Below are 24,715 nucleotides of genomic sequence, written 5' to 3'. Positions count from 1 at the left end.
AAATTAGAACTGGTAAAAGGTATGGAAAGGGACGTGATCTGCTCAGTCCAGATGTTCCAACTGGGTGTCCAGGTGCCTCCTCTCTATTTCCGTCACGTAGGCCAGATATAGTCTATAGGCAGACATGCTCAGGAAAATGCTAACAAAGAAAGGGGAACAGAAATCTCTCCTGGAAATGCTACCTCTAGCAAGGCCATCATCTTTGGGGACCTGCCCTACCGGAACACTTTCTATGTCTCCTTCTCATCAGTGAGCAGTTCCTGGTGTGCTGGGCACCAACCTTGCCCTTTCCATCTATGCTCTTTCTCTTTACTCAGTATTGCTGACCTCTGATTCTTTCCTGCTCCCCATCGAGAGTTGTTCTCCACCTTCCCCTGCCCGGAGTTGTCAGGGAAGGACGAGTTTAAAACCTTATTCACTCCTAGTTAATAATATCTTTAATGTCTCCCTTAGGAAAGTGAAGTGGCGTGCTTTAGAAGTAATTACATAAAACTCTTTGGAAGGATGTCTGCAAAGAGTGGACTGTTGGTCCAACTTCCCACCTTAAATGCCTCTGCCCACGAACGAAGCACTAACTCTGGCTGAAGAGCAATTATCTATTTCATTTTTTTTTAAGCCTGGAAGGAATGTCTCCTCTGCATTGTTATGGAGACGGGATAAATGAGACAGATAGATGGGGGCAGGTATGAGCAGGTGACAGGACTTGGCTGCCGAGTTACCTTTGTGATCCATCTCTGCGGATGCCTGTGTTAATTCCATGGAGACTCAGCAAGACTGATACATAGCAGTGACAGTTTGGACATCTCAACATGACCTTGGATGTGCCCAAAACCGCAGCTGAAACCATGCCAACTTCTCAGTGCAGTATATCACAGAGGCTACATAACTGTGCTGGAAATTGGCTGCATTTAGAGTGCTAGCTTGTTGGCTGAGGAACCTCTCTGGCCCTGTAAAGAAATGTGGTGTGATGAGAAGGCTTTTCCTTCAGTCCATCTTCAGTAATTAGACACCCACGTGGCAGCCCAGGACGTCCCTCTGGTACTCCTTGTAAGGCTGTGAGAAGCCTGAATTCACAACTGTGACTTCAACAGCTGTGCCCGTGGCTGGCCAGCATCTCCTGCACCGTGAACGTTTAACTGGTATCTGGTTGAATTTCAGCTGCTGGGAGAAAAAGTCACTAAGAGTCGGCTTCTGGCTTCCCAGAGCACATCCCGTCCAAGAAAGTTTTCTTCTGCAAAGTAATGGAAGACAAGAGCCATTTCCTGGCACCCATCCACCCTGTGGTTCTCATTACACCAGAAACCACATCTCTGAATGAGTGATTCTCATAGTGTGGTCTCCAGACCATCATCCTCCATGGTTGATGCCCCTTGGGGTTACAAGGAAATGCAGTATCTCAGTCCCCAGCTGGAACTACCCCAGCTGTCTCTGTTGTATGTTATCAGGCAGATTATTCAGATGCAAACTGAAGCTATGACTTAGGTGTGCATTTGAGGTGTTGTAAGGGCATCAAAGAACATCAAAGGTGAAAGTAAAAAAGAAAATACAATGGTAATATCGCTGTGGTTTTCTTATATAGTTGTTTCTTAGGCTCTGCTAATTTGATCTGTCAGTTAGCAACAACACATGAACGAGGCCAAGTTTTTGAGATGCTAATAGGGCGTGGAATGGGTTTGCACAAGACTTAGCAGGTAGCAATATGTATTCTGCGAGCATTGGCCAAGGGTGTGATTTCCCTGTAACCTGCTTGAATCCAAGCAAAGTTCAGAACAGTGTCTGCCCTTGAAGTTATTACTATAAAAGTTGTTTCTTGTAAAGCGAGCTGTGGAGTGAGCTAGGTGTCCTTCAGAGGTTTTTAACCAGTATGGGTTCAGAGGCAGCTTTTAGTCAGCTCAGCCCAAGGTGAAGAATGCTGTCTTGTGAGATTGCAAAGAATGGAACACTCAGAATTTTCCTTTGCCAAGGATCTCTTACTCTATCTTGGATGCTCTCAGTGTGTTCTGGCCATTTTTCTTAAAACCCAAAAGGAAGCGTAGAATACAGTCTAGACCAGGCTAAGCATCATGTGCAGTCAACTTCTTGGAGATCTTATTAAAATGCAGCTTCTGATTCACTGCCTCTGATGTTGGGCTTTGGAGTTTGCACTTCTAACAAGCTCCCGGGTGACGTGACAACTATGCTGTTTGTGATGGAGAAGCTGCTTGCTTACCAGTCACATGTTAACTGTGAGGTGTAGTCTCACTGCTTCCCAAACGCTAATGTACACACAATTCACCTCCAGATAGGCTCAGGGTGGTAGGTGAGAGCATTCACCTAGGAGGCCAACTAGAAACCAGAACCTTAAATTAGGCGTGGTAACACATGGCCTGTAATCCTAGCACTCTGGAAACTGAGGCAGAAGGACAGAGTTTGAGATTAGCAGCCTAGGTGACATAGAGAAATGAGAAAGAGAAAGACAGACAGACAGACAGACAGACACACAGACACATAGAGAGAAGGGGCAGGTGAGATCAGTCAGGCTCAGACCCCCAACTCAGGTGGACCAGATCAGAACCTATTTTAGCAACTTCCCCTCACAGTTTCCAAGTAAAGCTTGGGGAGCAGTAGAGCTGACTTCATGACTATTGATTTATAAGCCTACACTTGGTTTGCTGCTCCACTCTTAACATCTGGGACTGCTCATGGACAGAGGTTTCTGTCTTTTCATTTGGCCTCAAGCTCTATAAATCAGATAGGTGGTCCTGGCTTCGCTTTTCCGATTCAGCAACCTTCAAACTCTAATCTGTATATGTTTCAACTGAGCTCTTGTTATAACTTGGTATTTCTGGGTTGGTTCGTGGGGGTTGAGTTAATAGCATAAGGAATGGAGGAGCTTATAGACCCTATGTGTGATCTGATCTACGTAACATATACCCACTTTAGAGCCGGTACCCGGACTTCTCCCGGTTGGCTCTTGCATCACTTTCCTGCCATTGTTCCAAACATCCTACTCTCCATTTCTGCAGCATTGCCAGAAAATCTCCTAAGCCCTTGCAAACCTGGTGGACCCTGCAACAAAAGTGCTTCTGCTTTGGAGACATTTTTCCAATAGGATAGCTTGGGAAAACATCCACCTGTGCCTGAGGGGCCTCTGGGGGTGGTGTGACGTGTACACAAGTAAAACATGGAGGGTGAACGATGAGAAGCAGGAAATGGACAGGACTCAGAGCTCACTAGCCGTTTGTGGCTTCTTTTTATTTTTTATTTTTTTTATGGTAACAGACCATTTTAAGGATTCAACAGAAACAAAACCATTTTGGGGTTTGATTTTTTTTTTGTTTTTTGTTTTGTCACTGTAACAAAAACACTTGAGTGGTTTCACTTGTGGAAGGAAGGCTTTATTTTGAACCATGGTATTCCAGGTGTGAGTCCGTCATGTTTGGCGAGGCAGGAGGCTGGAGGAGAGAGCAGTTCACCTATTAGCAGCAGGAATCAGAAGAAAGGGGATGTCTGCGTTAACCTGTAAGATGGTGAACTCCAATTCTTTGGGGGATCTTTCTCGCTTCCTTTAATCCTTTCTATGATAAACCCACATGTAATTTTTTAATAAAATCCAAGGATTTCTAGAGCTGATGAAGTTGGCAATCGAAGTAAACCATGATGCCGTCCTATTGAAAGGGACACTGGTGCACGTTCTCTGCTGGGAATGAGATCTTTATCAGGAGTCTGCCTCCAACACTCTCTCTTGCCTTGCATAAGGAACTCTGGAGTCCTTGTCTTCAAAACAGAAAGCAGACGTGAGCGTCTTCCTCAAAGATTTGTTGCAGGAACCAGAGTAAGCTTGTGAATGTGAGAGTGCTTCATACACTGCAAACGAGTGCAGAAATTTGAGACATCACTATACAGACCATGTAACACAGCTATTGTCAGATTGCACTAAGGAGCAGGACTGTGTTTGTGAATTTAGCCCTAGGCCATAGGACATACTTGGTGCAAGAAGAGAGGGAAATGAATACAGACAGAAAGATTTGATGTAGCGTTGGCAAGAGTTACTGGGAGGTTTCAAAGTACAGAAAAGAAAAGGAAGCTTCCACAACTTGAGGACTCCAGATGCAGAAATAAAAAGAAAGGGAATCTATTTTTATATGTGCAAACAGTTTTGAGATTTTTAGAAAATGTCTTTAGTCTAGCAATAATTGAACATTTCTGCCCTGTGTATAATGAAGATAAATAGCAATAGTGGTGGTCCATATTTAGTTTTGACTTCAGAAAGCCTTCTGTTAGAATTTGCTATATTGAGATGAGTGGAAGGATTGGTCTGTAGTTAAAGCCCAGTTTCTAAGCCAGCACATATTAACTGTGAATTGAAAAAACATTTAGCATCCTTGTGCCTGAATTCTTTTTCCAATAAAATACACCCTACAGGGCTGTTGCAAGTATTGAACAGCTTTGCACACCTCAAATACCCAGACAGTGATGATAAAGGTTATCATTGTCCACATCTTGGGTATCCTAGAGCCGAGCTAGGAGGACCAGGTGTGTCTCAAGGTCCTACATCTTCTGAGGATGCAAGATGCCTTGGGTTTGCTCTTAGAGGTTATTTTAGATGAGCATCTCCTCCCATGGTTGTAAAAGCACTAAATTTCCCAGGGTCTATATAACTCAGGCAGCGAATGTTATAAAGCCATAATCCTACAAATTCCCTACTGGGGAGTTCTGGAACATTCTGCCCATGACAGAAAAGGCATGTTTGCTCACTGGAAGTGAGCAGGAACCATAAGGCAGGCTGAGACATGCTAGCCCTGCTCTAATAGCTTCTGCTTTCTTTCTGGCCCTTTCACTTATCTTCTCTGGTCTTATCTTGCAGGTGCACGATTGACAACCGAGTCACCCGGGTGGCCTGGCTAAACCGCAGTACCATCCTCTATGCTGGAAACGACAAGTGGTGCCTAGATCCTCGTGTGGTCCTCCTGAGTAACACCCAGACCCAGTACAGCATTGAGATCCAGAATGTGGACGTGTATGACGAGGGCCCTTACACCTGCTCGGTGCAGACAGACAACCACCCTAAGACCTCCAGGGTCCATCTCATTGTACAAGGTGGGTGGGGCTTGGCTGGGAGGCCTGAGTGGGTAGCTGAGAATGTCAGTGTTCACCGAATTCTTCCGTGACCCTAATCCAAGACTGGCGGTTTTCCCCGGCAAGGACACCTCGAGGATGGTCATCTTGCAGCTAGCTAGACAGTGAGCTTTCCAACAATGTACTCGCTGAGTTGAACTAGTTTTTTCTTCTATTCCAATAATATTATTTTTTGGTACAAAATTATCATTAATTATTGCTTTCCTTGGCTTTTCCTCCCCGTAGCAATTTTAAAATGTTGCATCCAACTACAAACTTGCTTTATTTTAAGACCAGAATTTTAATGTGCTTCTGTTGCTGTACATGTGCCATGCCCTAGACCAGCCTTCAACGACAGCAAAGCCAAGAAGCACTACCCAGGATCTTCCAGCAGCCACGTTCTTCCCACACCTACACTCCAATGCAGTGTACTTGTGCTTTCCTCATCTAAGCAAGGGTTTTTCTCCCCCCTCAACCCCCCCATCCCTCCACCACCCCCACCCCCCACCCCTCACCCCCACCCCCATGCCTCTGTGCTAAGACTAGATTCAAAGTCTCTGCCTGGCCACTCCTTTGTTGTCTTCTTGTTTGTGCTCTGAGGGCTAATGGTTTGCTTCGGGTTTTCCTGTTGTTTGGGTGGAGTTTTTTGTTTTGTATTTCTGCTGGTTCTACTCTTTCTACTTCTTATACCATGGGTCTGGCGTTTCACTTCTCAAAATCAGATCAGTCCTAGGGCATGAGACAAAACTTAACAAAGAGGTGGATTTCTAGTTACTGAGCAACAGCTTTGAGCCACATTGTCTGCTTCCAGATGAAGAGGCATAAATAAAATATCCCCGTACCCCAGGGGTCTTTTCCTATGAAATAGGGTGAGTGTGGGGAGTGGGACAAGGATTTCATTTTACACATAGATAAACTAAAGTACTTAGGAGAAGGCCCTGCTGTGGAGGACTGTTTACTTGTTTGTCACTGCTGTTGAGTGTTCCCTTTGATTTTTTTTTCAAATATAATGGCTATTTTTAAACCTTTAGCTATATTTTACAGTAGTTTAAATATCTTCTCTGTTATCTGAGAATTGAAGATCCTGAAAAATAAAATCCTAAATTGGAGGGTATGGTGTGTGTGTGTGTGTGTGTGTGTGTGTGTGTGTGTGTGTGTGTCCTCACCCCCCTTGACCTGATCCCTGACTCTCTTTACCCAGTAAGATGGCAAGTGTCAAGCAGGCCAATGAACTCCCACTTGTAGCTTGCCTTCTTGGCAACCACCCTAAGACCTCCAGGGTCCATCTCATTGTACAAGGTGGGTGGGGCTTGGCTGGGAGGCCTGAGTGGGGAGCTGAGAACATCAGTGTTCACTGAACTCTTCCATGACCCTAATCCAAGACTGGCGGTTCTCCCCAGCAAGGACACCTCGAGGATGGTCATCTTGCAGCTAGCTAGACACTGAGCTTTCCAACGATGTACTCACTGAGTTGAACTAGTTTTTTCTTCTATTCCAATAATGATTTTTGGTACAAAATTATCATTAATTATTGCTTTCCTTGGCTTTTCCTCCCCGTAGCATTTTTAAAATGTTGCATCCAACTACAAACTTGCTTTATTTGTTGTCGAGAGTAGGGTGAAAAACCGGAGTGACTGATGAAAGACAAACATAAAGAGGTCTTGAGAAGGAGAAATTCAAAGAGTGAGGGTTAGCCTCCGTGAGGAAAGCAGGCTGGGATCACAACTCAGAGCTGTGAGATGTAGACTAGAGTGAGCAGCCATGAGAACACTTTAGAACAAGGGGACCCTTGGGCGCAGCTTAGACAGAGGCGATGCAACAGAGCACTGGAAGCCGTCAGGCTATGGTGGAGTATGGTCACATCAGGGTTTTTATAACTTTTTCTCATTGTTTCCACCCCCCAAAGGGAATTATGGTGTTTTCTTTCTTTTACTGGTTCTATAAATGAGTATGTTTTTTTCCAAACAGCTTTGTGCAAATAGCACTTTAAAATAGAATTGCATAGCCCAGTAGATGAGTGTATTATAAATAGCAGATTAGGTACTGCTATGTGAGTTTTTTTATTTGTGTGCATACATTTTCAACATACAATAGATTGTCCTTGTAGCTAGATAGACAAAATAAAAGTTAAGAGTCCCCATTCTGTGGGAAGGTTTGGTGACCACTCTGGGGAAGCCATCTGCCACCCTTAGGAGGCAGTACTGCTGAAGTCCCTCCTTGGGCAGAATGTCCTGCGATAGCTAAGAAAGACTAGGAGCTTTTGAGCACAGTTTGCTGCAGGAAGTGGCACCATCACTGAACGAGAAAGAGGACAGGCTGAAATGGCTAACAACTCTTAGAAAACAAGAGGTTTTTGTTATTTTTTTCTCTCTGTCTCCTTGGACACTCTCATACATGCCTGCCCTAAATAGCAGACTGGCTTACACACATTGGGCATTTAATCAACTTTTATTGAAACAAATGCCTGGAATTATAGTACAAAGACTTACATGGGCTCTGAGAGAGAAGGCTGAATACTTGGAAAGTAGGGGCAACAAGAGGGAGCGAGGGGACACAGTCCGCATCTATCTTTACTCACGTCTAAACTAATGGAAAATGTCTAATCCATAGCCAGGTGTTTACATCTGTGACTTGGCTGGGTGCCCTCTTCCCATGACACACCATCTCGAGTATTGGAATCTCATCTCGGGCTAATTTTCGAATGCTGATGGGTGTATTGATCTGGAAACAAGCTGGGTTAAAAAAGGCATTGGTCTTGTACACAGACTCAGCCCAAGCTAATCCGCTGTCAATATGCCCGGGCTGAGTATTATTGACACGTTAATGAATAGAGGACCATAGTTTTTCCAGAGTCAACCTGTCCCGTTCCTCAAGGCAATCAGACAAACTAAATGGAGCCAGACTCTGTATTGGAAAGAGGATATACTACCATGCAGGATTAAAAAAAGAAATATATTTATCTTGGGATCATTTATTATACTGAACAGAGACCCTAATTCCCTTAGCAGAAGCTGGCAGTCTGAATTGAAGTTGTGTTTCAACCAAACACTGCTGGAATGCAAGTCGGGCATATTAAGTTCCCCAAATAGTATTGTGATCATTTAAAACAAATACAAACATCAGTAACAACAAAGAACAGACCTAGTATCAGGCCCATATCTATTTATATCTGTATAGCCAATACCATGTATATGTGTGTCACCACCTTTTAAAATTTGTCTAAAGTCCAAGATTATTAGTAGCATCGTGACTGTCAAATATCCCACATGATTCCATTAGTTCTTTATGTATATCTGTCTTTACAGATGCAATTCAAAATGATTTTTTCCTAAAAGATAATCATGAGACCATACGTACATCTACCTGAAAAGCAGACATGAACTCAGCCATTCCTTGCCATAACAGTCAGTCTCTGAGAATCATCCTTGTCAGTGTGGACCCTAGCTTGTAGTTTAGTACATGAAGAAGAATACAAAGGTGTCCTTGAAGACCCAGTTCACTGTGGTGTGGTGAGGTAGACTGGTGTGTTTCTTTTCACATCATCCCCAAGAATTTGTGTGAGTACAGATGCTTTGCCTGAATATCTAGTCCATAAGTGTGGACATTGTTTTTGCTTTGTTTATTTCATCTTATGTGATGAGAACATTCTTTCTTCTTTCTGATTTGTGATTTCATAAATTCTCCTAAACCATTTTCATCTCCACATAGGAAAGCATGGTTTCTAGAATGGGGCTTGGTCCTGTACCTTGAATGTGTGTGTGTGGGGGGGTGTTTAGTTTGGTCTGGGTTGGAGTTTATAGCCCCTCCTCAGTGTAGACAACAGGGAGAAGAGGATTTGGAGGAGCACCTATCAAGCAGAGCCATAGTGAGTCTCAGTGAGAGGAACAGAGCATGACAAGACCCATTAGGAAGTCAGGGAATTCAGCCTTCAGGCCAGGAACGGCCAGCCTGAGGAAGGGAAGAAAGGTGATTATAAACTATAGAGTTAGGAAGTTGGAAGGAGCAGCTGGTGAAGGAGAAGGGTCCAGGCTGGAGGCAGAACCCAGACAATTATTTGGGCCCAGTCTCTTAGGCATGGTTGGAAAAGGCCATCGCAGAGGAAGGAAGAAATTTGGAATTGTACTGAAGGTAGGTAGAAAAGGATGTGTCAGGACGGGGTGGGCTGAGCAGGGAGTTAACTAACTAGCTATTCAGTATACTCTTGACTTAAAATGGCAGAAATAAGAACAAACACTTCTTCAGTCATGGGAGCCATGTTTTCTACTACAGTAGCTGAGGCAGACACTGAGCATGGACCAGGGCATTCATCACACCTATCAGTGGAATTCTGGCATGGCAATGGTGAGCTGCCCTGCCATCAAGGCTCAGGTGTGGTATGGAAAGGAAAATAGGTTTTGGAAAGAAGGTGGAAATAAGAAAAGATGGCATTCTTTTAAAAAAGTTGATGGAGGGAAGACTAGGGTTCTTTTTTTGTTTGTTTGTTTTGTTTTGTTTTCTTAGCTGGGACAGAGAAGAAAGCTTAGAGTCCAAAGGTGAATTCAAGGGACATAGTATCCAGAATGTGCGTATGCAAAACTCAAGGATTTGTATAACCACTTGTCAGGCAGCCAGAATATAATCTTTTGGGGGAGGGGCTCAACATTGCGAGACACTGATATTGTAGAGACTTAAGTTTGGTTCCAAGCTTCCATATTAGGCAGCTCACAACCACCTGGAAGCCTAGCTCCAGAGAATCTAACATCCTCTTCTGGCTTCTGCAGGCACACACACACACACACACACACACACACACCTTAAAACACACATAATTAAAAATAAAATAAATCTTGTAAAAAATATCTATCCTTTGACCTTCAGATTTCATCTTTATGGTTGTAATTAGTTAGTTTCTGTTTCTGTAATCTAGCTGTATTTTTCAGCTCTAGATTTTGCTGAGAAGCATGCTTTGTGTACATCCAAAATGTCCATCCTCCTGCCTGTCTATTGGTCCCATGGAAGAGATGAGACCTGGAAAAAGAGAGAGAATAAAGTACTTGCCGCCACTGAATTGTTGGCCAAGTTTCAGGCACCAAGAGATGACATCTGATCCCTTTGTTTCCAAATCTTGTGAGTGTTTATAAGGCAAAGGCCTATTGCGGGGGCTGTCGACCACTAAAGGCCATGCTCACTCAAGAGTAGAGAAAGACTACTCAGCCTTTGGGACTTTAATCTCACCTAAAAAAACATGTACATGATAGAGAACAGTAGAAGGCAGAACTTATAAAAACAAAGATATTCCTTTTATAATAAGAAAAAAAGCATTTGGCCTCTTTATCAGTTTCCTAGGCTGCCTTTAGGTCTCTCTATTGTCAGTAGTGCATCTAATCACCCCCTCCCTTTTGTTTGGTGCAAATGAGTTTTCCTCTTTCTCTCTAGGCAGAGTTAATCTGAAAATCCCTGCTATTGTCTCATAGTTAATTACCTGCCTTTGGAGTCAAGCAGCTCTGAAGCTCCAGCACAGGAGGGGACCCCTGAGTCTCCTGTACAGTAGAGGACCAAGGGAGTGGAGGCAGGACATAGGGCCCAGCCCCTGTCCTCATGTGATTCCAGGGGGCGGAGACTATGCTGAGAGAGCTGAAGCCAGCTGGTGACATAAACAATTCAACTGTTACCTTTTATTGTCTCCGGGTCCCTAATCCTCTCTTCTTACCAGCCCACTTGTATTTATTTATATTTCTTTTGCTTTCTAATCGTGAATAATTAACTGACCTTGTCAAGCTGAACTCATTACTGTGATTAAGAGAACAGGAACAATAACTTTGAATTTCTAGATACCTTTGCACCAAAGACTTCCACAGTGAGCCTCAACAAAAGGAAATTTGAAGTGCAGAATATCAAAGAGAATGATGTGATCTGATCAGTACTCTGAAAACAAAGATTTCTCTCTCTCCATACACAGCAGGAGGTGCCATCGCTTCCTCACACTGCCAGGCACCTGGAGAGCTGAGAAAACCTTATGGCCCTTTTCCTCATGACCTACTTCTAGCTGAGACCATGCAGGAGGTCAACACCACCATCCGGCTCCCAATAGACAGGAGTCACAGAACAACATCACGTTCTTGTCTAGGTGTCGATAGCCACAAGGGACAGAGAGTGGACCATGTTGGGACATTCTCCTCTTCTGCTTCCTTCAAGAAATGTACGAAAAGGTACATTTTGTCTGATCATAAGGTTCTGAATTTCAGTTTGGTAGAACTTTGAAAAGCTATGGAAATTAAATTCTACTATGAAATTGAAGTGTTCCTCAAAGTGCTGTGCAAAAATGGCGAGGAAGTAGGGCATTCTCCCCGCAATTAATCTGCAAAACGCAGGCTGTATGCCAATGAAGCCTCTCACTCTCGCTGCTGAGGTTTTTAAATCTCAGAAAACCAACAATAAGCATGTCTTTTCCATAAGCCAAACAGGCTAACCTAAAGTGACTGGCTTCATTGAAAAGTCAGGTCTGTGCCGCCTTCTATGGCTATGGGGTTGGAGGGTAGGGCATCCCCAGTCTGTTTTCAGCTCACGTTGGAAAACTAGCCATCACCTCTGGTCACAGTAGGAGATTGGGCTCTTCTGAGAAATCCTTTACACTACACGTGGCTTTAAGGGAGCATGGCATCAGATGACATGGAGTCAGCAGCAGCCCTCCCGGTGAGCAGGTAGGGCTCCCTGGGGAAATTCTACAAGCAGCCAGAAGTATCATTTCTCTGAGGTGGCTTTCCCTGGGGAACCTGAACCGCCTCCAAGCTTAGCTCAGCTTCACCATGGGATGGAGAAATTGGCAATGCTTCCCCTGTATCTTCATTCCTTCTGCTTCTTCCAAGTAGAAAGGTTGTCATTTTATTGAGGGGGCGGGAGGTTGGGAAGGAGAAGAATGAATACCGGCTCCTAAATACCAGCATTGTCAAAATCCACTTTCTGTGGCCTCCCATTCTCACATCAGAGGTATCGATTTATTCAACCTGATTGTGAAGCAGAGATTCTTTTTTTTTTTAAAGCCCCTTCCTGCTTATGCCTTTCAGATACTCTTAATTAAAGATTGTATGAGGCCTTTTGGAGGCTATATGGGAAAGCAGCATATATCTAAGTCTAGAATATGTCCTCACTGCCATATCCCTAGAGGCTTCCGTAGTCAGAGGCTGCAGGCTGTGTACACAGTGGTGTGTGTAGAGTGATATCAAAGGCGGCAGTATTGATCTCAGTGCCCTGGCTGACCCATGGAGGCTCTTAACCTGCTCAGAAAGACTGCTGTGCTGTCTGCCTTACGACTTATGTTCAGGCCACACTCCTCTCCCTGAGAAAACTAAAAATCCTTAGCTTCTTTGGACTTCAGCAGACATTGTTGTAGGAGGCCCTCTGCCTATCTATTGTTGAAATGAAGATTATTGGATAATCCTGTTTAGCCCCATTCAACAGCATTTAGGAAGAAGGTGCTGGGAACACGAAAAATCACATAGATCCTGACATTGTGGTAGAAAGGACCACATTACCAACAAGCCATGGTCTTGGTAACGCACAGGTTGGGGGGTTTGTGTGCATAGGTCTGATGGATCCCTGATAACGAGCAGTGAAGAATGTGTTTCATGAAGGGCTTCAGCTGGGAGTGGAGCTTGTTAGATGCTCTGGGGAAGAGATGTTGGCCCAGGCAGGAAGTACGAGGTAGAGAATCCAATGACATGATTCATGGGAGGAAGATGGGTGACACTTGTGTGTCACGGAGCATGGCCAGAAAGTTGGCTCCACCTCAGTTCTAGATGGAGGAAGATGTATAGTTTGTCTCCCCAGACTTGGTTTTTCTTGACACAAAGGCAGGAGTGCCGTTTCTGTTCCTTGACGCAATGTACATTTAAAGGTTTTGACATTGGACAATATCCACAAGGCTATCAGTGGAATAGAACATTACAAGCACCTTGGTTTATAAATCTTGAGAGGGAGGGAAAAGTCTTGGAAAAAAAGAATATGTCCAATCCCCGCTGGTTCCGTGTCCCTTGTGCAATGGCTAAGACTTGTCTATCACCAAGTCTGTTGCTAGAAGCGTGCTTTGCTTCCACCTGAGGTCAAAACAGTGGCTAACACATCACAGTGTGGTCCAGGAGTAGTTCTCTCTACACCAGAAGAGGAGTGATAACTGGCCTCTGCAAGTCATTGTGCTTGTGTACATGAGAGCATGAGGTTGCAGCTGAGAGTAAAGGACCGGCACAGCAATGGCCGCTGGAAGCCACCTTGGCCTTTTGCCTGAGAGACCATAGGCAGTTGAGGAGAAGGCTTACATTCCACATGTCCCCAGACCAATTTAGACTTCTAGAAGTCTGCACTTGGCCTATACCGGAAGACTGATGTTTCCAGTGAACGTCAGCTCTGGCCAACAGCAGCTAACATTTGTGAGGAGTCTAGCTGACCTCTGCTGGAGTTCAGCTCAGGAGTACAGTGCTGCTGGAGTTGCTGGGGCCCCATGTTTTCCTTTTGATCCTTCATTTCATGGTATTTGAAAAGGAATTTATTGATTTTAAAATTAGGACAATTTAATTTGGTGGCATGTTTTCTTTATGTCTCAATTATATATTCATGTCTTTGTGGTAAACTCAGCTGGTGGGGGATTAAGAATTCAAACTAGAGGATTTTCACTTGGCGAGCAGAGCTTTCCGCTGTGATTAATTGGGAGTCTGCACAATGAACCCGGCGTTGGCTCCACTGTGGACTTAATAGCTTAGTAGAAAGAAGTAGATTTTAGGATTTAAGAGTTTTGGGTTCTAGTCTGAATTTTGATAATAATTACCTGGAAAATGACCTACTTATTTAAATTGTTCTCAATTAGATACTTTATAGAAATGTTTTGATACATCCTATAATCTGATTTGGAGAATGGTGCCTATTAGATGCGAGGAAGTGAGCCTTGATTGTATGCCAGTGCCATACAGTTTGTAATCCTTTACCCGGCAGACAGGCTTGTCTGTTCTAGCCTGTGTCCTTTGGAAAGGTCCAGTCCTTTGTATTAGAAACCCATAGAGCTCTGCAGCATATGAAGATCCCTGTTCCTAAGACCCAACCTGGATTAAGCTCTACTTTCTCCGCACTGCACACTCCTCTACTCCTGCCCCTCAACTATGTTGCCACCAAAGCTTTTCTTCTACCAGTTTGAACAGGCACCATAGTAGCCTTCTTTTCCTAAAACCTGGGATTCAAAATGGGAGATACTTTTGCCAACTTCCCGTTCTGTGAGGATACAGGCTAGCCAAGCCTTTTTTTTCCCCTCGCACCCCAACAAAGGAAGATGAGGAAGGTTGATTATTTCTCACTTTAATTTACATGTCAGATAGCTATGAGAGGGTTGGAACATCTGCACAGATGAATCATGGTAGGCTGTGATCAGGCTGTAGGACAGAGTTAGGATGGGGGCATCATATACAGGTAAGAGAATAGTCGCCCAGGCAGGACCATCCATGAGAATCTAAAGCTGGAAGGCTGTGGTGTCTCCAAGCTTAGAACCAAGACTTTTGCTCTCCTAGAAGTCCAAACAAATAAAAATCTTTTGAAAGGAGTGGTCTGGTATTTCTTCTCTAGGCTGTCAGACTAAGAATAAAATATCTCTTCGGTCTGGACCATTCCATTCCCATCACCGACCCCTTCAGCACAACTGCTCATTCATTCACAGTAATCTTCTCAAACAAGATGTTACTTCAAGGACCTCTAAGTCCAGGAGAACGAGGGGTCTGATTTCAAGGATTCCTACTTGTTGGCTCATTTTCTATCCATGCCCCACTGCCTCAAAATAAAACAGTGTTCTTCCTGGCCACCAACCCCTCATAAGTGCCCCCTCTGCCTGAATTCTCTTTTTATTTGCTATCTTTAGCTTTTAAACCTCCCTTTCCACTAAGAGAGCTTTCCTAACACTGCCTACTGCTCCCACGTCGTCACCTCAGCATTCGAGCCAGGCCATCCGTCATGGTCTTACCACAAGTTGCGTGATAAGTGTGTTGTGTCTGTTTTCCTGAGGGCAGGAGGCATGTCTACTTTCCATTGTATTCCCAGTGCCTGCAGCTTAATAGGAGTTCAGGGACTATTTGTTGAGTAATGGATGGAGTTATAAAATTTCTTTTTAAAAAATAATTAAGCAACGTGATTCACTGCTCACTGTTCAGTTCTGTTGTAGGAGGCTGAAGAATGGCCAAGCAAAGAGCGGTCTCTAGCCCCGAGACCCATGAATATTCCCCGAATGGTTACATCTTTGCAGATGTGATTAAGTTAAACATTTATATTAGGAGATTATCATGGGCCCTAAATGTAATCACACAAGCAAGTTAGGAGGGAAGCAGTGATATCATGAGACATAAACACAGAGAAAATGATGTGAACATAGGAGCAGAGATTTGATACATTGTTCCTGAAGATGGGAATGGTGATGCTGTGAGCGAGACGATGTCACTAGTCCCCAGAAGCTGGAAGAATCTTGGAACATACTCTCCTCTGAGCTTCCAGAAGAAGATCTGGTTCTTATTTGCAGCTCAATGAAAGGCTCTTTGGATTTCTGGCCTCCAGAACTAAGAACAAACCAATTTTTATTTGTCTTACTGTTAGATTTGTATTAATCTGTTACAGTAGCAGCATGAAATTAATATACTGCCTCTATTATGATGGCCCCTGGCTCTTAGGGGTAGAATTAAAAAAGACTTTAGTACTCCAGGTCTCCTGGAATGTACCTGAGGCCGTTGTACTGAGGCTACTCTTTGGGGTGATTGCTTGTCCTGAGGTAGGACTTCCTAAACTTTTGCCACTCTTGAGCCCTTCTATTGGAGAAAGGTTTATGTGACCCAAAATATATAGGTATATGGAATAGGCACACATATCAATCATTAACTGACAATAAACGCAAGGAATCTTATTTTAAAACGAGTCTTTGGTATATACTATTTTGTTATTTGTTGAAGAAGAGAGCAGGAACGTACACTAATAACAAGGATGGGCTTATTTACTTTGACATAAAGAATTAAGTCTAGGCTGGGTACTTAGTACTGCAAGAGCAGAGTCTCCTTGATGTTTTTCAGAGTTGATCAGTGTTTTCAATTTCTAATTGCCCATTCCAAGAACACCATATCACATGAATGCACAGTACAAAGTGATAGGTGTGTTTAAGGCCACTTCAGAAATTAGAAATTCGCTTCTGAACCCAACTACAAATGATTTAATAATTTCTTATGAAACTCAAGTGAGCAAGCAATTAAAATAGCAGTTGTTAATGAGCATGGCAATATATAAATGAAACTTTATCTACAAGCCAGACATGGTGATGTATGCCTATAATCCCAGCAGTGACTGAGAGTAGCCATGAGTTTCAGTCTAGCCTGGCCTATATAATGACACCCTATTTCAAAAATTTAAAATGCCCCTCTGTCCCCCCCACCCCCCCACCCCTACATAGATCAAAACAAGAAGACTAGAAATTTTGGAGGCCTCTGTTTTGGTGGATTCCTCACACAGGCTCAGGATTGTAATTTATCTCAAGTTCACCTGTCTTTACCACCATTTTGATGCATATCGTTATTGTGTGTAGTTGACTTGGTTTTTTGATTCTTTCTTCTGTGGTTGCCTCCCTTCATATTTTGTTATAAAAATCTAATACAATCCTGATTTTCTTTTGCTTACAAATGACTTGGTAAGTTGTCTGATGTTTTCTTTTCCATTTTAAAAATGTTTTATTGAATTCTGAACATTTCTTTTTGTGTATTCAAACAGCATTTTAAAAAATGTATAACACAATACAGCCAAAAGACACGCAAATTTGATACTTACATGCTGAGCGCTAGGGGTAGGAAAACATGAAGCATGTTTTCCATAATCAAAGTGTTTCTATAATTTCAGACAATTTTGTATGTATAGTAAAAAGCATGGTATTGTGTAACACGTGACATTTCAAACCTTTGCCCGGAGCTGCAGGCATCCCTTTGTCTGTTGCGGTGTGAAGGCATGCACAGTGCAAACTGCTAACCATGGTCTGAACCGAGGCTGAGGTGGGGGGTGCCGACTGCAGCATGGAGCTGCTGGAAACAACCTTGATTCTTAAACTTTTGGAGTTTGTCTGCTCATAAATATTTTACTGTTACCAGTTTTTTTCATAAAGCTCAGTTGCATAGCCACATATGGATTTATGGCAAACAGTTAAAAAAAAAAAAACAGGATCTAGTGCAAGGATCAGCAAATTAGGGCCCATGAACTGAACTCAGGCCACAGCCTGTGTCACCATTATGTCTAAGCTAGCGCTTACAGATTTTGTTTTTGAAGTATGATTAAATAAAGAAGCATTTGTGACAGAGGCTTGGCGTGGCCGACAGTGTTGACAGTCGGTGCTCTCTGGCCCTTCACAGACAGGTTTCAACTTCTGATCTAGGGGACTAATCAACTCTGCACCAAGGACATTCAAGTAGCCACAGGGAGAATCAGTGTGTGCTTTCCTAGGCTTCTTTCCAAGAGCCAGCAGGAGTATGCAGCCAGGAGACAACCCACTTGAATGTCCAGTCTCCAACCCAGCTCAGCCCCCAGAGCGGAACAGTCCAGTATGCTGCTGACCTGAGTCCCTGTGAGAACCTCAGAGCTGGAACTGCCCAGGCAGGCCATTCTCCAATAACTGACTCAGAAATCGCAGGAGACAGTAAATCACTATTGCTTGAAGCCTCTATCTTTGGGGGAAAAAAAAAACCAATTCAAATTCCTAGTGAACACGTAAAAGCTTTTGTTCTTGTCATAACTTTCTAAACAACAAGGTATAATAACTATGTACATGGCATTTGTACTATGTTAGGTATAATGCTAAGGAGGATTTTAAGTAAGTGTCAGGCTGTACTTAGGTTCCATGCAAATACTATCCTATGTAATGAAGGAGCTCACATATCTCTGGATTTGGGTATCCTCAGAGGATCCATGGGGGAAAAAAATCCCCAAAGGGACTGAGGAATGACTCTGTATCTTAAAAAATATTACGTCCTTGGAAATCCACCCTGTCCTGTAGATACAATGACAAGTGTCATTTCCTTGCTTTTGAGTTATGTATAGGAATTGATGAAATCACCAAAATTTTAGTATAAGACTGTACTTGGTGATATTTAAATGACCGACCTGAGGATTCTAGGTGATATGGCAGAGCAGAGAAGAACTCACACAAGTATGATTATTTTTTATCTTTTTTTAGAAGGACGGTTTGGGAAGGTGGAAATGGAGCTGACGATCCTGATGTATTCTTGCTTTAATTGGGAGGGAACACGGTATTTGGGCTTCGTTTTCATTATTTATCTCAACAGCATTTTAAACTCAGAGTCTATGCAATAAGCCTCTTTAATTCTATAAAGGCTGCACCTTCACCTCCAGCCTGCTCTTCTCAGAGTCTTCGTTTTCTATAACTGCATCCTTTAGTAGCTCAGTGCAGGGCCCTAAGGCTCAGTTTCACTTTTTCTTCTTCTTCTTCTTTCTCATTCTTAGACAGATCCTGTTAGAGTTGCTGAAATTTGGAATTTACCCAGAATCCTCCTGATTCTCCCCGGTTCTGTCTTTTTTTTTTTTTTTTTTCATGTGACAAGCCACCAGCATCCTCATGTAGATCTCTACCCTCACCTGCCTGACCAGCCCCCACATCAGTGTAGAGCCTTTATTCTTCACAATGAAGTGCAGCATGTATTAGCAGTATTGTTTCAATTCAGCCTTTGCTTCCTGCTACACGTAAGGTGAGACCCACATCTCACTGTTGCCTCACATGGCTCAGCCTGCTGCTCTTAGTGGGTTCCAGACTTCCCTCTACTGCTCCCTGATGTACTCCTGTTTGTCCCCAGCTTCTGGGTGCGCCTCTCTTCGTTAGATCTTTGCTAGAAGTCACCTTAGGGAAGTGGTCTTCTTGATTATCTGTGTGAAGCCCAACTCCCTACAACTCTCATCTCTCCATAGGATTTTCCTTGCTTTATATTTCTTCATGAGACACCTATGAGTATAAAGTATATTACTTTAAAGGTGTGTGACCTACTTCACCCCACCCAGAACACATTGGCTATGAGAGTGAGGACTGGACTGTTTTGTTCACCTTTGGAACAATAAGTATTTGTTGATTGAGTATGTGGATGAAAGCAGACACATTTTCTTTTCAGTCGTTATTCTGTTTATTTGCCCAGGTGTGAGGGGTATGGATTCTTCTCTCACTTCCATTTAGATGATGTGCCTCACCCCCTTTAAGCTGAATTCAGCAGGTAGGATGGATTTTCTTAAGAAAGCACTTCAGAGAGCCAGTCTCCCAGCTAGAAGGAAGCCCCACACAACAGGAGTGTTCAAGAGACCAAGTAGAAATGCTAGCTGAAGGGGAAGGAAAAAAACCAGAAGGAGTGCCCATGGCCTGCAGGCAGGGAAGTCTGGGTTCTGTCTCCTTCCAAGTAGGGTTTCACTGAACACTAGGAATAGAAGGCATGAAAGAAATTGTATGAATTGTTTCAGGAAGACCTTTAACATCCAGACACAAGATGGGCCAGGAGGAAGGGAGTTTTTCCACAGAAAGGGTAAGAGAATAAAAACACAGGACACGGTCAGTCAATGCCCTGTTATCCTTGGTCCATATGGAGCCAATTTCTCTTCCACATAGGGGCTAAACAAATAGCTCTTTTGTGGTCAGAGGGTGTGCACACGGGGGAGGGTGTGCACACAGGGGGAGGGTGTGCACACATGGAGAAGATGTGCAAACATGGAGAGGGTGTGCACACAGGGATAGGATGTGCAAACATGGAGAGGGTGTGCGCACATAGAGAGGGTGTGCACACATAGAGAGGGTGTGCACACAGGGATAGGATGTGCAAACATAGAGAGGGTGTGCACACATAGAGAGGGTATGCACACATAGAGAGGGTGTGCACACAGGGGTAGGATGTGCAAACATGGAGAGGGTGTGCACACATGGGGAGGGTGTGCACACATGGAGAAGATGTGCAAACATGGAGAGGGTGTGCACACAGGGATAGGATGTGCAAACATGGAAAGGGTGTGCACACAGGGAGAGGGCATGCATACCCGAAGAATCAGGATGGTCCACCTGGCGCTTTCAGTTTCCCAGAATAATCTCTCTCTAAAGCCACATGCCCCCGCCTTGTGTAGTTTAAGGCTGAAAGTAAATGGAATTCATTGTCTTCTACTTTGCAGAAGCTTCAAGTTTATACATTTACAAATGAAGAAAAGCCTGTGCCAGCTTTTGTTTCAGTCTGGTGTTCTCACAAAATGGCTTTTGGATTAGATCAATGAACTCACATCGGCAAGAGGAGATGAGCTGTGTGTGAACAGAGGATCAAGCCTGTGGTGCGACAGGGCAGATAGGAGAGGGCACAGGAAGGACCATGAGGAGTTGCTTGGAAAGGGGAAAAGTCAGCAAATGGCAAGCCCCTCCCACAGAGCCTCTGACATCCTATTCCTGCTGCCTGCTGGGAATTGGCAGAGGAATTTCATAATGGGCCTTGGGGAGGGTGTAGCCTTCTCCATAGACCTGCTAGACTTGGTTCTTTTTTTTTTTTTTTAAATAACACATTTTTATTGAAAAATAAAATAATTCATATTACATCTCATTTTCTATCCCATCCCATGCATCCTCCCATTCCTCCCTCCCTCCCACTTTCACCCCAATCCCCCTTCCCTATGACTGTGGCTGTGGGGGACCTCCTCCCCCTGAATATGGTGCTAGGGTATCAAATCTCTTCTTAGTAGTCTGCTATCCTTCCTCCGAGTGCGATTGGGCCTCACCAACAAAGGGACATGGCCAAATATGGGGCACCAGAGATCCTGTGAGAGTCAGTCCCCAGTCTCCACTTAACTGTGGAGAATGTTCTGTCCCTTGGCTAGATCTGGGTAGGGGTTTGATGATGACTGCATGTTTTGTCCTTGGTCGGTGCCTTAGATCAAGCAGAACCCCTGGGCTCAGATCTACCCATCATAATGTTCCTCTTGTAGGTTTCTAGGACCCTCTGGATCCACCTACTTGCCTATCCCCTATTGTGGCAATTTTGAGAATCGCAGGTCTGGGCAGGAGACTTAAAAACTGACCATAGGAGGCAAATAAAAGGCCAGTGGCAGCTGCAGGTCAACCTGGGAATGCTTCTTCTATGAAATCTGAAGTTTACGATCGTACATACTCCTTAGTAGGTTATGTGTCGAATGAGGTGAGTGGCATGTTCCAGGGTTCTAATTATAGTGTGGCTTCCTTCCCCTCAAGCTGCTATGCCACCATTCAAATGAAAACACAGGAAGCAGAGGTGTGAAGAGCTGCCTTCACCCTAAGTGTGTCAGCACAGGCTCACTCCGTATTGGCCTGCTTTGCTTTCAAATTGTTTCCAGAGTTATTTGGCTTTTGCCTTTGATTGCTTCCTCCTAAGGTGCATGGTGGAGTGGGGGGGACACAGGGGGGGTCACTTCTGGTCACTCTGTATGCAGAACAACCATCAGGATCTTTGGTGCCAGTAAAGACATATTCCGGGCAGTTTTTTTTGTTGTTGTTGTGTGGTTTTTTTTTTTGTTTTTTTTGTTTTGTTTTGTTTTGTTTTGTTTGCTTTAGTTCATGTAACAGATGAGTTTTCCATTGCTTAGCTTAAGCGTATCCCTGCAGGTCAGAGCTATTGTATATGGATGTGTTGAGGAAAGCCATGCATGGCAATCAGGGCAGCAGGAATGACAATTAGACACAGCAGGTAAACTAAGGCAGAGTCATCGGTTTCTATCACCACCCACACAGAAACCCCTGCCTCGTCTTTTAGGCCTGGCCTTGGGTGAAGAAAGACATTGATAGTACAGCTTTCACCCACCCTCAATCATTCTGCCAAGATTGACTGAGCAACCTTGAGTCAGGCAGCACACTAGAGTTGGGTAGAACATGAACACCATGCTTACCCTAAAGAACTAATACAGGGTGGCCCAGTACAGAGCTTACTGTAACATGGAAGGAGATAGGACAAAAGATCACGCCTCGGGCTGTGACCTGAGAGGAGTCAGAGAGCTTATGGATACCAGGGAACTCCCAAAGGAAAGATGACTAGAGCTCAAAACTGAGTGAAGTTACACAGTGACGTAGTCAAAACATCCTCAGATGCTATTGATGCATGGACTGGGATGAGCTGACAAATGACAAGGTGGCCCAATAGTAGCAGGAGAAGCACTCCCATTAGTGCCCCAAGGGGCCATGCAATGCCAGGTAAAGTCCTAGAGATGAGCACAAGCCAGATGATGAGAGGTCTTGGGGACCAATTTGTGGACTTTGCAGTTGCCTTCAGGTCAAAGGCACCAAAGGGTGAGAGCATCCCCTTGTCAGGACTTCTCACACGGTTCTGTTTTGTAGAGAGGATCTAGAAGTAGGGCAAGGAGAGGGATATCCTGGTATAGTATCCTGAGTGCTGCCTTTCCTTCACAGTGAGGTGATGACAACACTTAGTATTTTCATCCCCAGGAAGGTTTTCAGCGGAGTGACTCCACATTACGGTTCCACTGGGCACCTTACCCAGAGGCCCACAGCTGGTAGACAAGGGGGCACAGCCTTCCTTCCTGCCTGCATGAATTCAGTCTAAGAACTTATGTGTTTGCTTGTCATCTCTTCCTTTGCTTTTTCTTTATACTGTTTCACTCTTCTGCATAGACTCTTGTCTGAGCCTCGATTCTGTTACACGCCCCAGTCTTCTTCAGTGCTCTTCAGTTTTACTTTCCATGCTTTGCTCTTCTCTGCCCTCCTTTGCTCTTCTCTCAAGTTACTCAGATGAAATTCCCTCCTGGCACAGTGAGGGGAAGGAAGTCTAAGGTTTCTTTGTTGAGACTCACATGCTAGATCTGTGCTCATTTGCTCTGTCAGGATGTGTTTGTGTGGGGGAACACGTGTATGTGTGCTCATAGAGAGTGTACTTGTTTGTCGCTGGCTGCTTCCACTTATTTATCAATTTTCAGCAGAACATGGCTGAAACAGACATGTGAGGCTTACCCAGTGTGAATGTGGAAGCCATAGAAGGGGCCCACCTTGGCCTGAAAGAGAAAGACTAAAGTAGCATTCTGCTTAACCCAGTGGTTCTCAACTTTCCTAGTGCTGCAACCTCTTAACACAGTACCTCTTGTTGTGGTGACCTCCAACGATAAAGTTATTGCATTAATACTTCATAACCATAATTTTGCTATTGTTATGAATTGTAATGCAAATATCCGATTTTCAGGATATATGATATGTGGTCCCAGTGAAAGTCGTCCAACTCCCAAAGGATCATAACTCACAGACTGAGAACCCTGGCTTAACCTCTACAGTGTCCCGTGTCCTGGCCATGGGCAATTATGTCGAGGATGGATTTCCTGAGGAGTCCAGCAGCTGTTGTGCAGATACATACGTTTCCCCCACTATGCACAAAGCCTCTTCGGCACCAGCCTGTGCCCCCTGTGGCAATGTAATTCAAGGTCCTTAGCTGGACTAGCCATGGGGATTGTAAGCATGGCATCCCATCTCATGAAACTATTAAGCAGCTGTTCTAGTAGGCAGACTTCCACCCAGTGATAACAGTATTTATAGCTCTAACTTATTCAAACCTTACTGTGTAGCAGGCAGGACTTTATAAAGCTCTTTCTACATGGGATTGCGGTTGATGACCTTAACAACCCCATGCAATGGATAGTCTCCTTACCCTTAGGTTGGAAGCTAGGGATCCCGCAATCTGAGCTTTGCTGCATGGGAGGAAGAGACAGAGAAGAGCCAGAATCTGGGCTACCCAACTCCGGGCAGTACAACCCAACTGAGGTGTTACCTTCTCATCAGGAGGAAAGGCTAGAGTTAATGTGACTCAGAGAACTGGATCACAATTAGGTGTGGTCTTTTCAAGTGTGGATACAGGTTCAAATCAGATCAGAGCTAGAAGCCATGGAGAGGGTCCCTTGCTAGGGGTCTCAGTGGCTCAGCTACTGTTTAAGCACCAATAGTGAAGCCCTCTTTTGGGGTTTAGATTTAATTTTGGAACAAAACCAGAGCATCATTATTGCTTTTAAACCTGGATACATCTTTATTCACTCACTGAAATCCACTGCTCTGTTAAGACAGATGGAGAAACACGAGACACGTGAGGTTAGCTCATTTTAATTCAAGGTCACACCTCTGATTAAGAGGAGTATTACAACTAAACTCCAGTCTCCTAGCTCTTCTCCAGGGCACTTTCCATCACGCCTCTGTATGGGACATATCTTTCTTTATGTGTGTGAGAGAACAGTAAGAATAATGGGAACCCACCTGCCTTAGAATAATACCTCTAGCAGGTTCTGTACTTTTGCTTCTTTTGTCTACAAAATAAGGATAATGATAAATCTTGCTATGTGGGGCTGTTGAGGGGGATGGTATGAACTGACTCCACACAAAGATGCTATAACCCAGTCCAGTTTGTAGCAACTCCCCTTTCTCTTAGTCTTAGAAAGTGTCCATCCATGAAATATCAGTTTCACCACACATCCTCATGGGCTCAGGTGGTGACCATCAGTGATGGGAAATTTGCATTTTAAAAAGCATAGCATAAGCAGACTGTTTCTTTATTATCCTATAAACTCACTAGAAACAGCATGTTCTTATTAAAATGTGCCTTGAGCA

General features: G+C 44.0%; 1 protein-coding gene across 4 annotated transcripts in view; it reads left to right on the top strand.

Annotated features, from left to right (window-relative positions):
• The window catches only part of LOC311597807 (neurotrimin), a 964,426-nt gene that overhangs the window by 780,016 nt on the left and 159,695 nt on the right, over positions 1–24,715 (top strand). For all 4 annotated transcript variants that reach the window (XM_084782207.1, XM_084782209.1, XM_084782208.1 and 1 more), the window contains exon 3: positions 4,847–5,079. In XM_084782207.1, coding sequence (XP_084638333.1) covers positions 4,847–5,079 — 233 coding nt within the window. The remainder of the gene's footprint in view (positions 1–4,846; positions 5,080–24,715) is intronic.

The sequence above is a fragment of the Acomys minous genome (assembly GCF_964271855.1).
Source record: "Acomys minous genome assembly, chromosome: 5".
Taxonomy (NCBI): domain Eukaryota; kingdom Metazoa; phylum Chordata; class Mammalia; order Rodentia; family Muridae; genus Acomys; species Acomys minous.
This window is presented reverse-complemented; position numbering and strand designations above follow the sequence as displayed.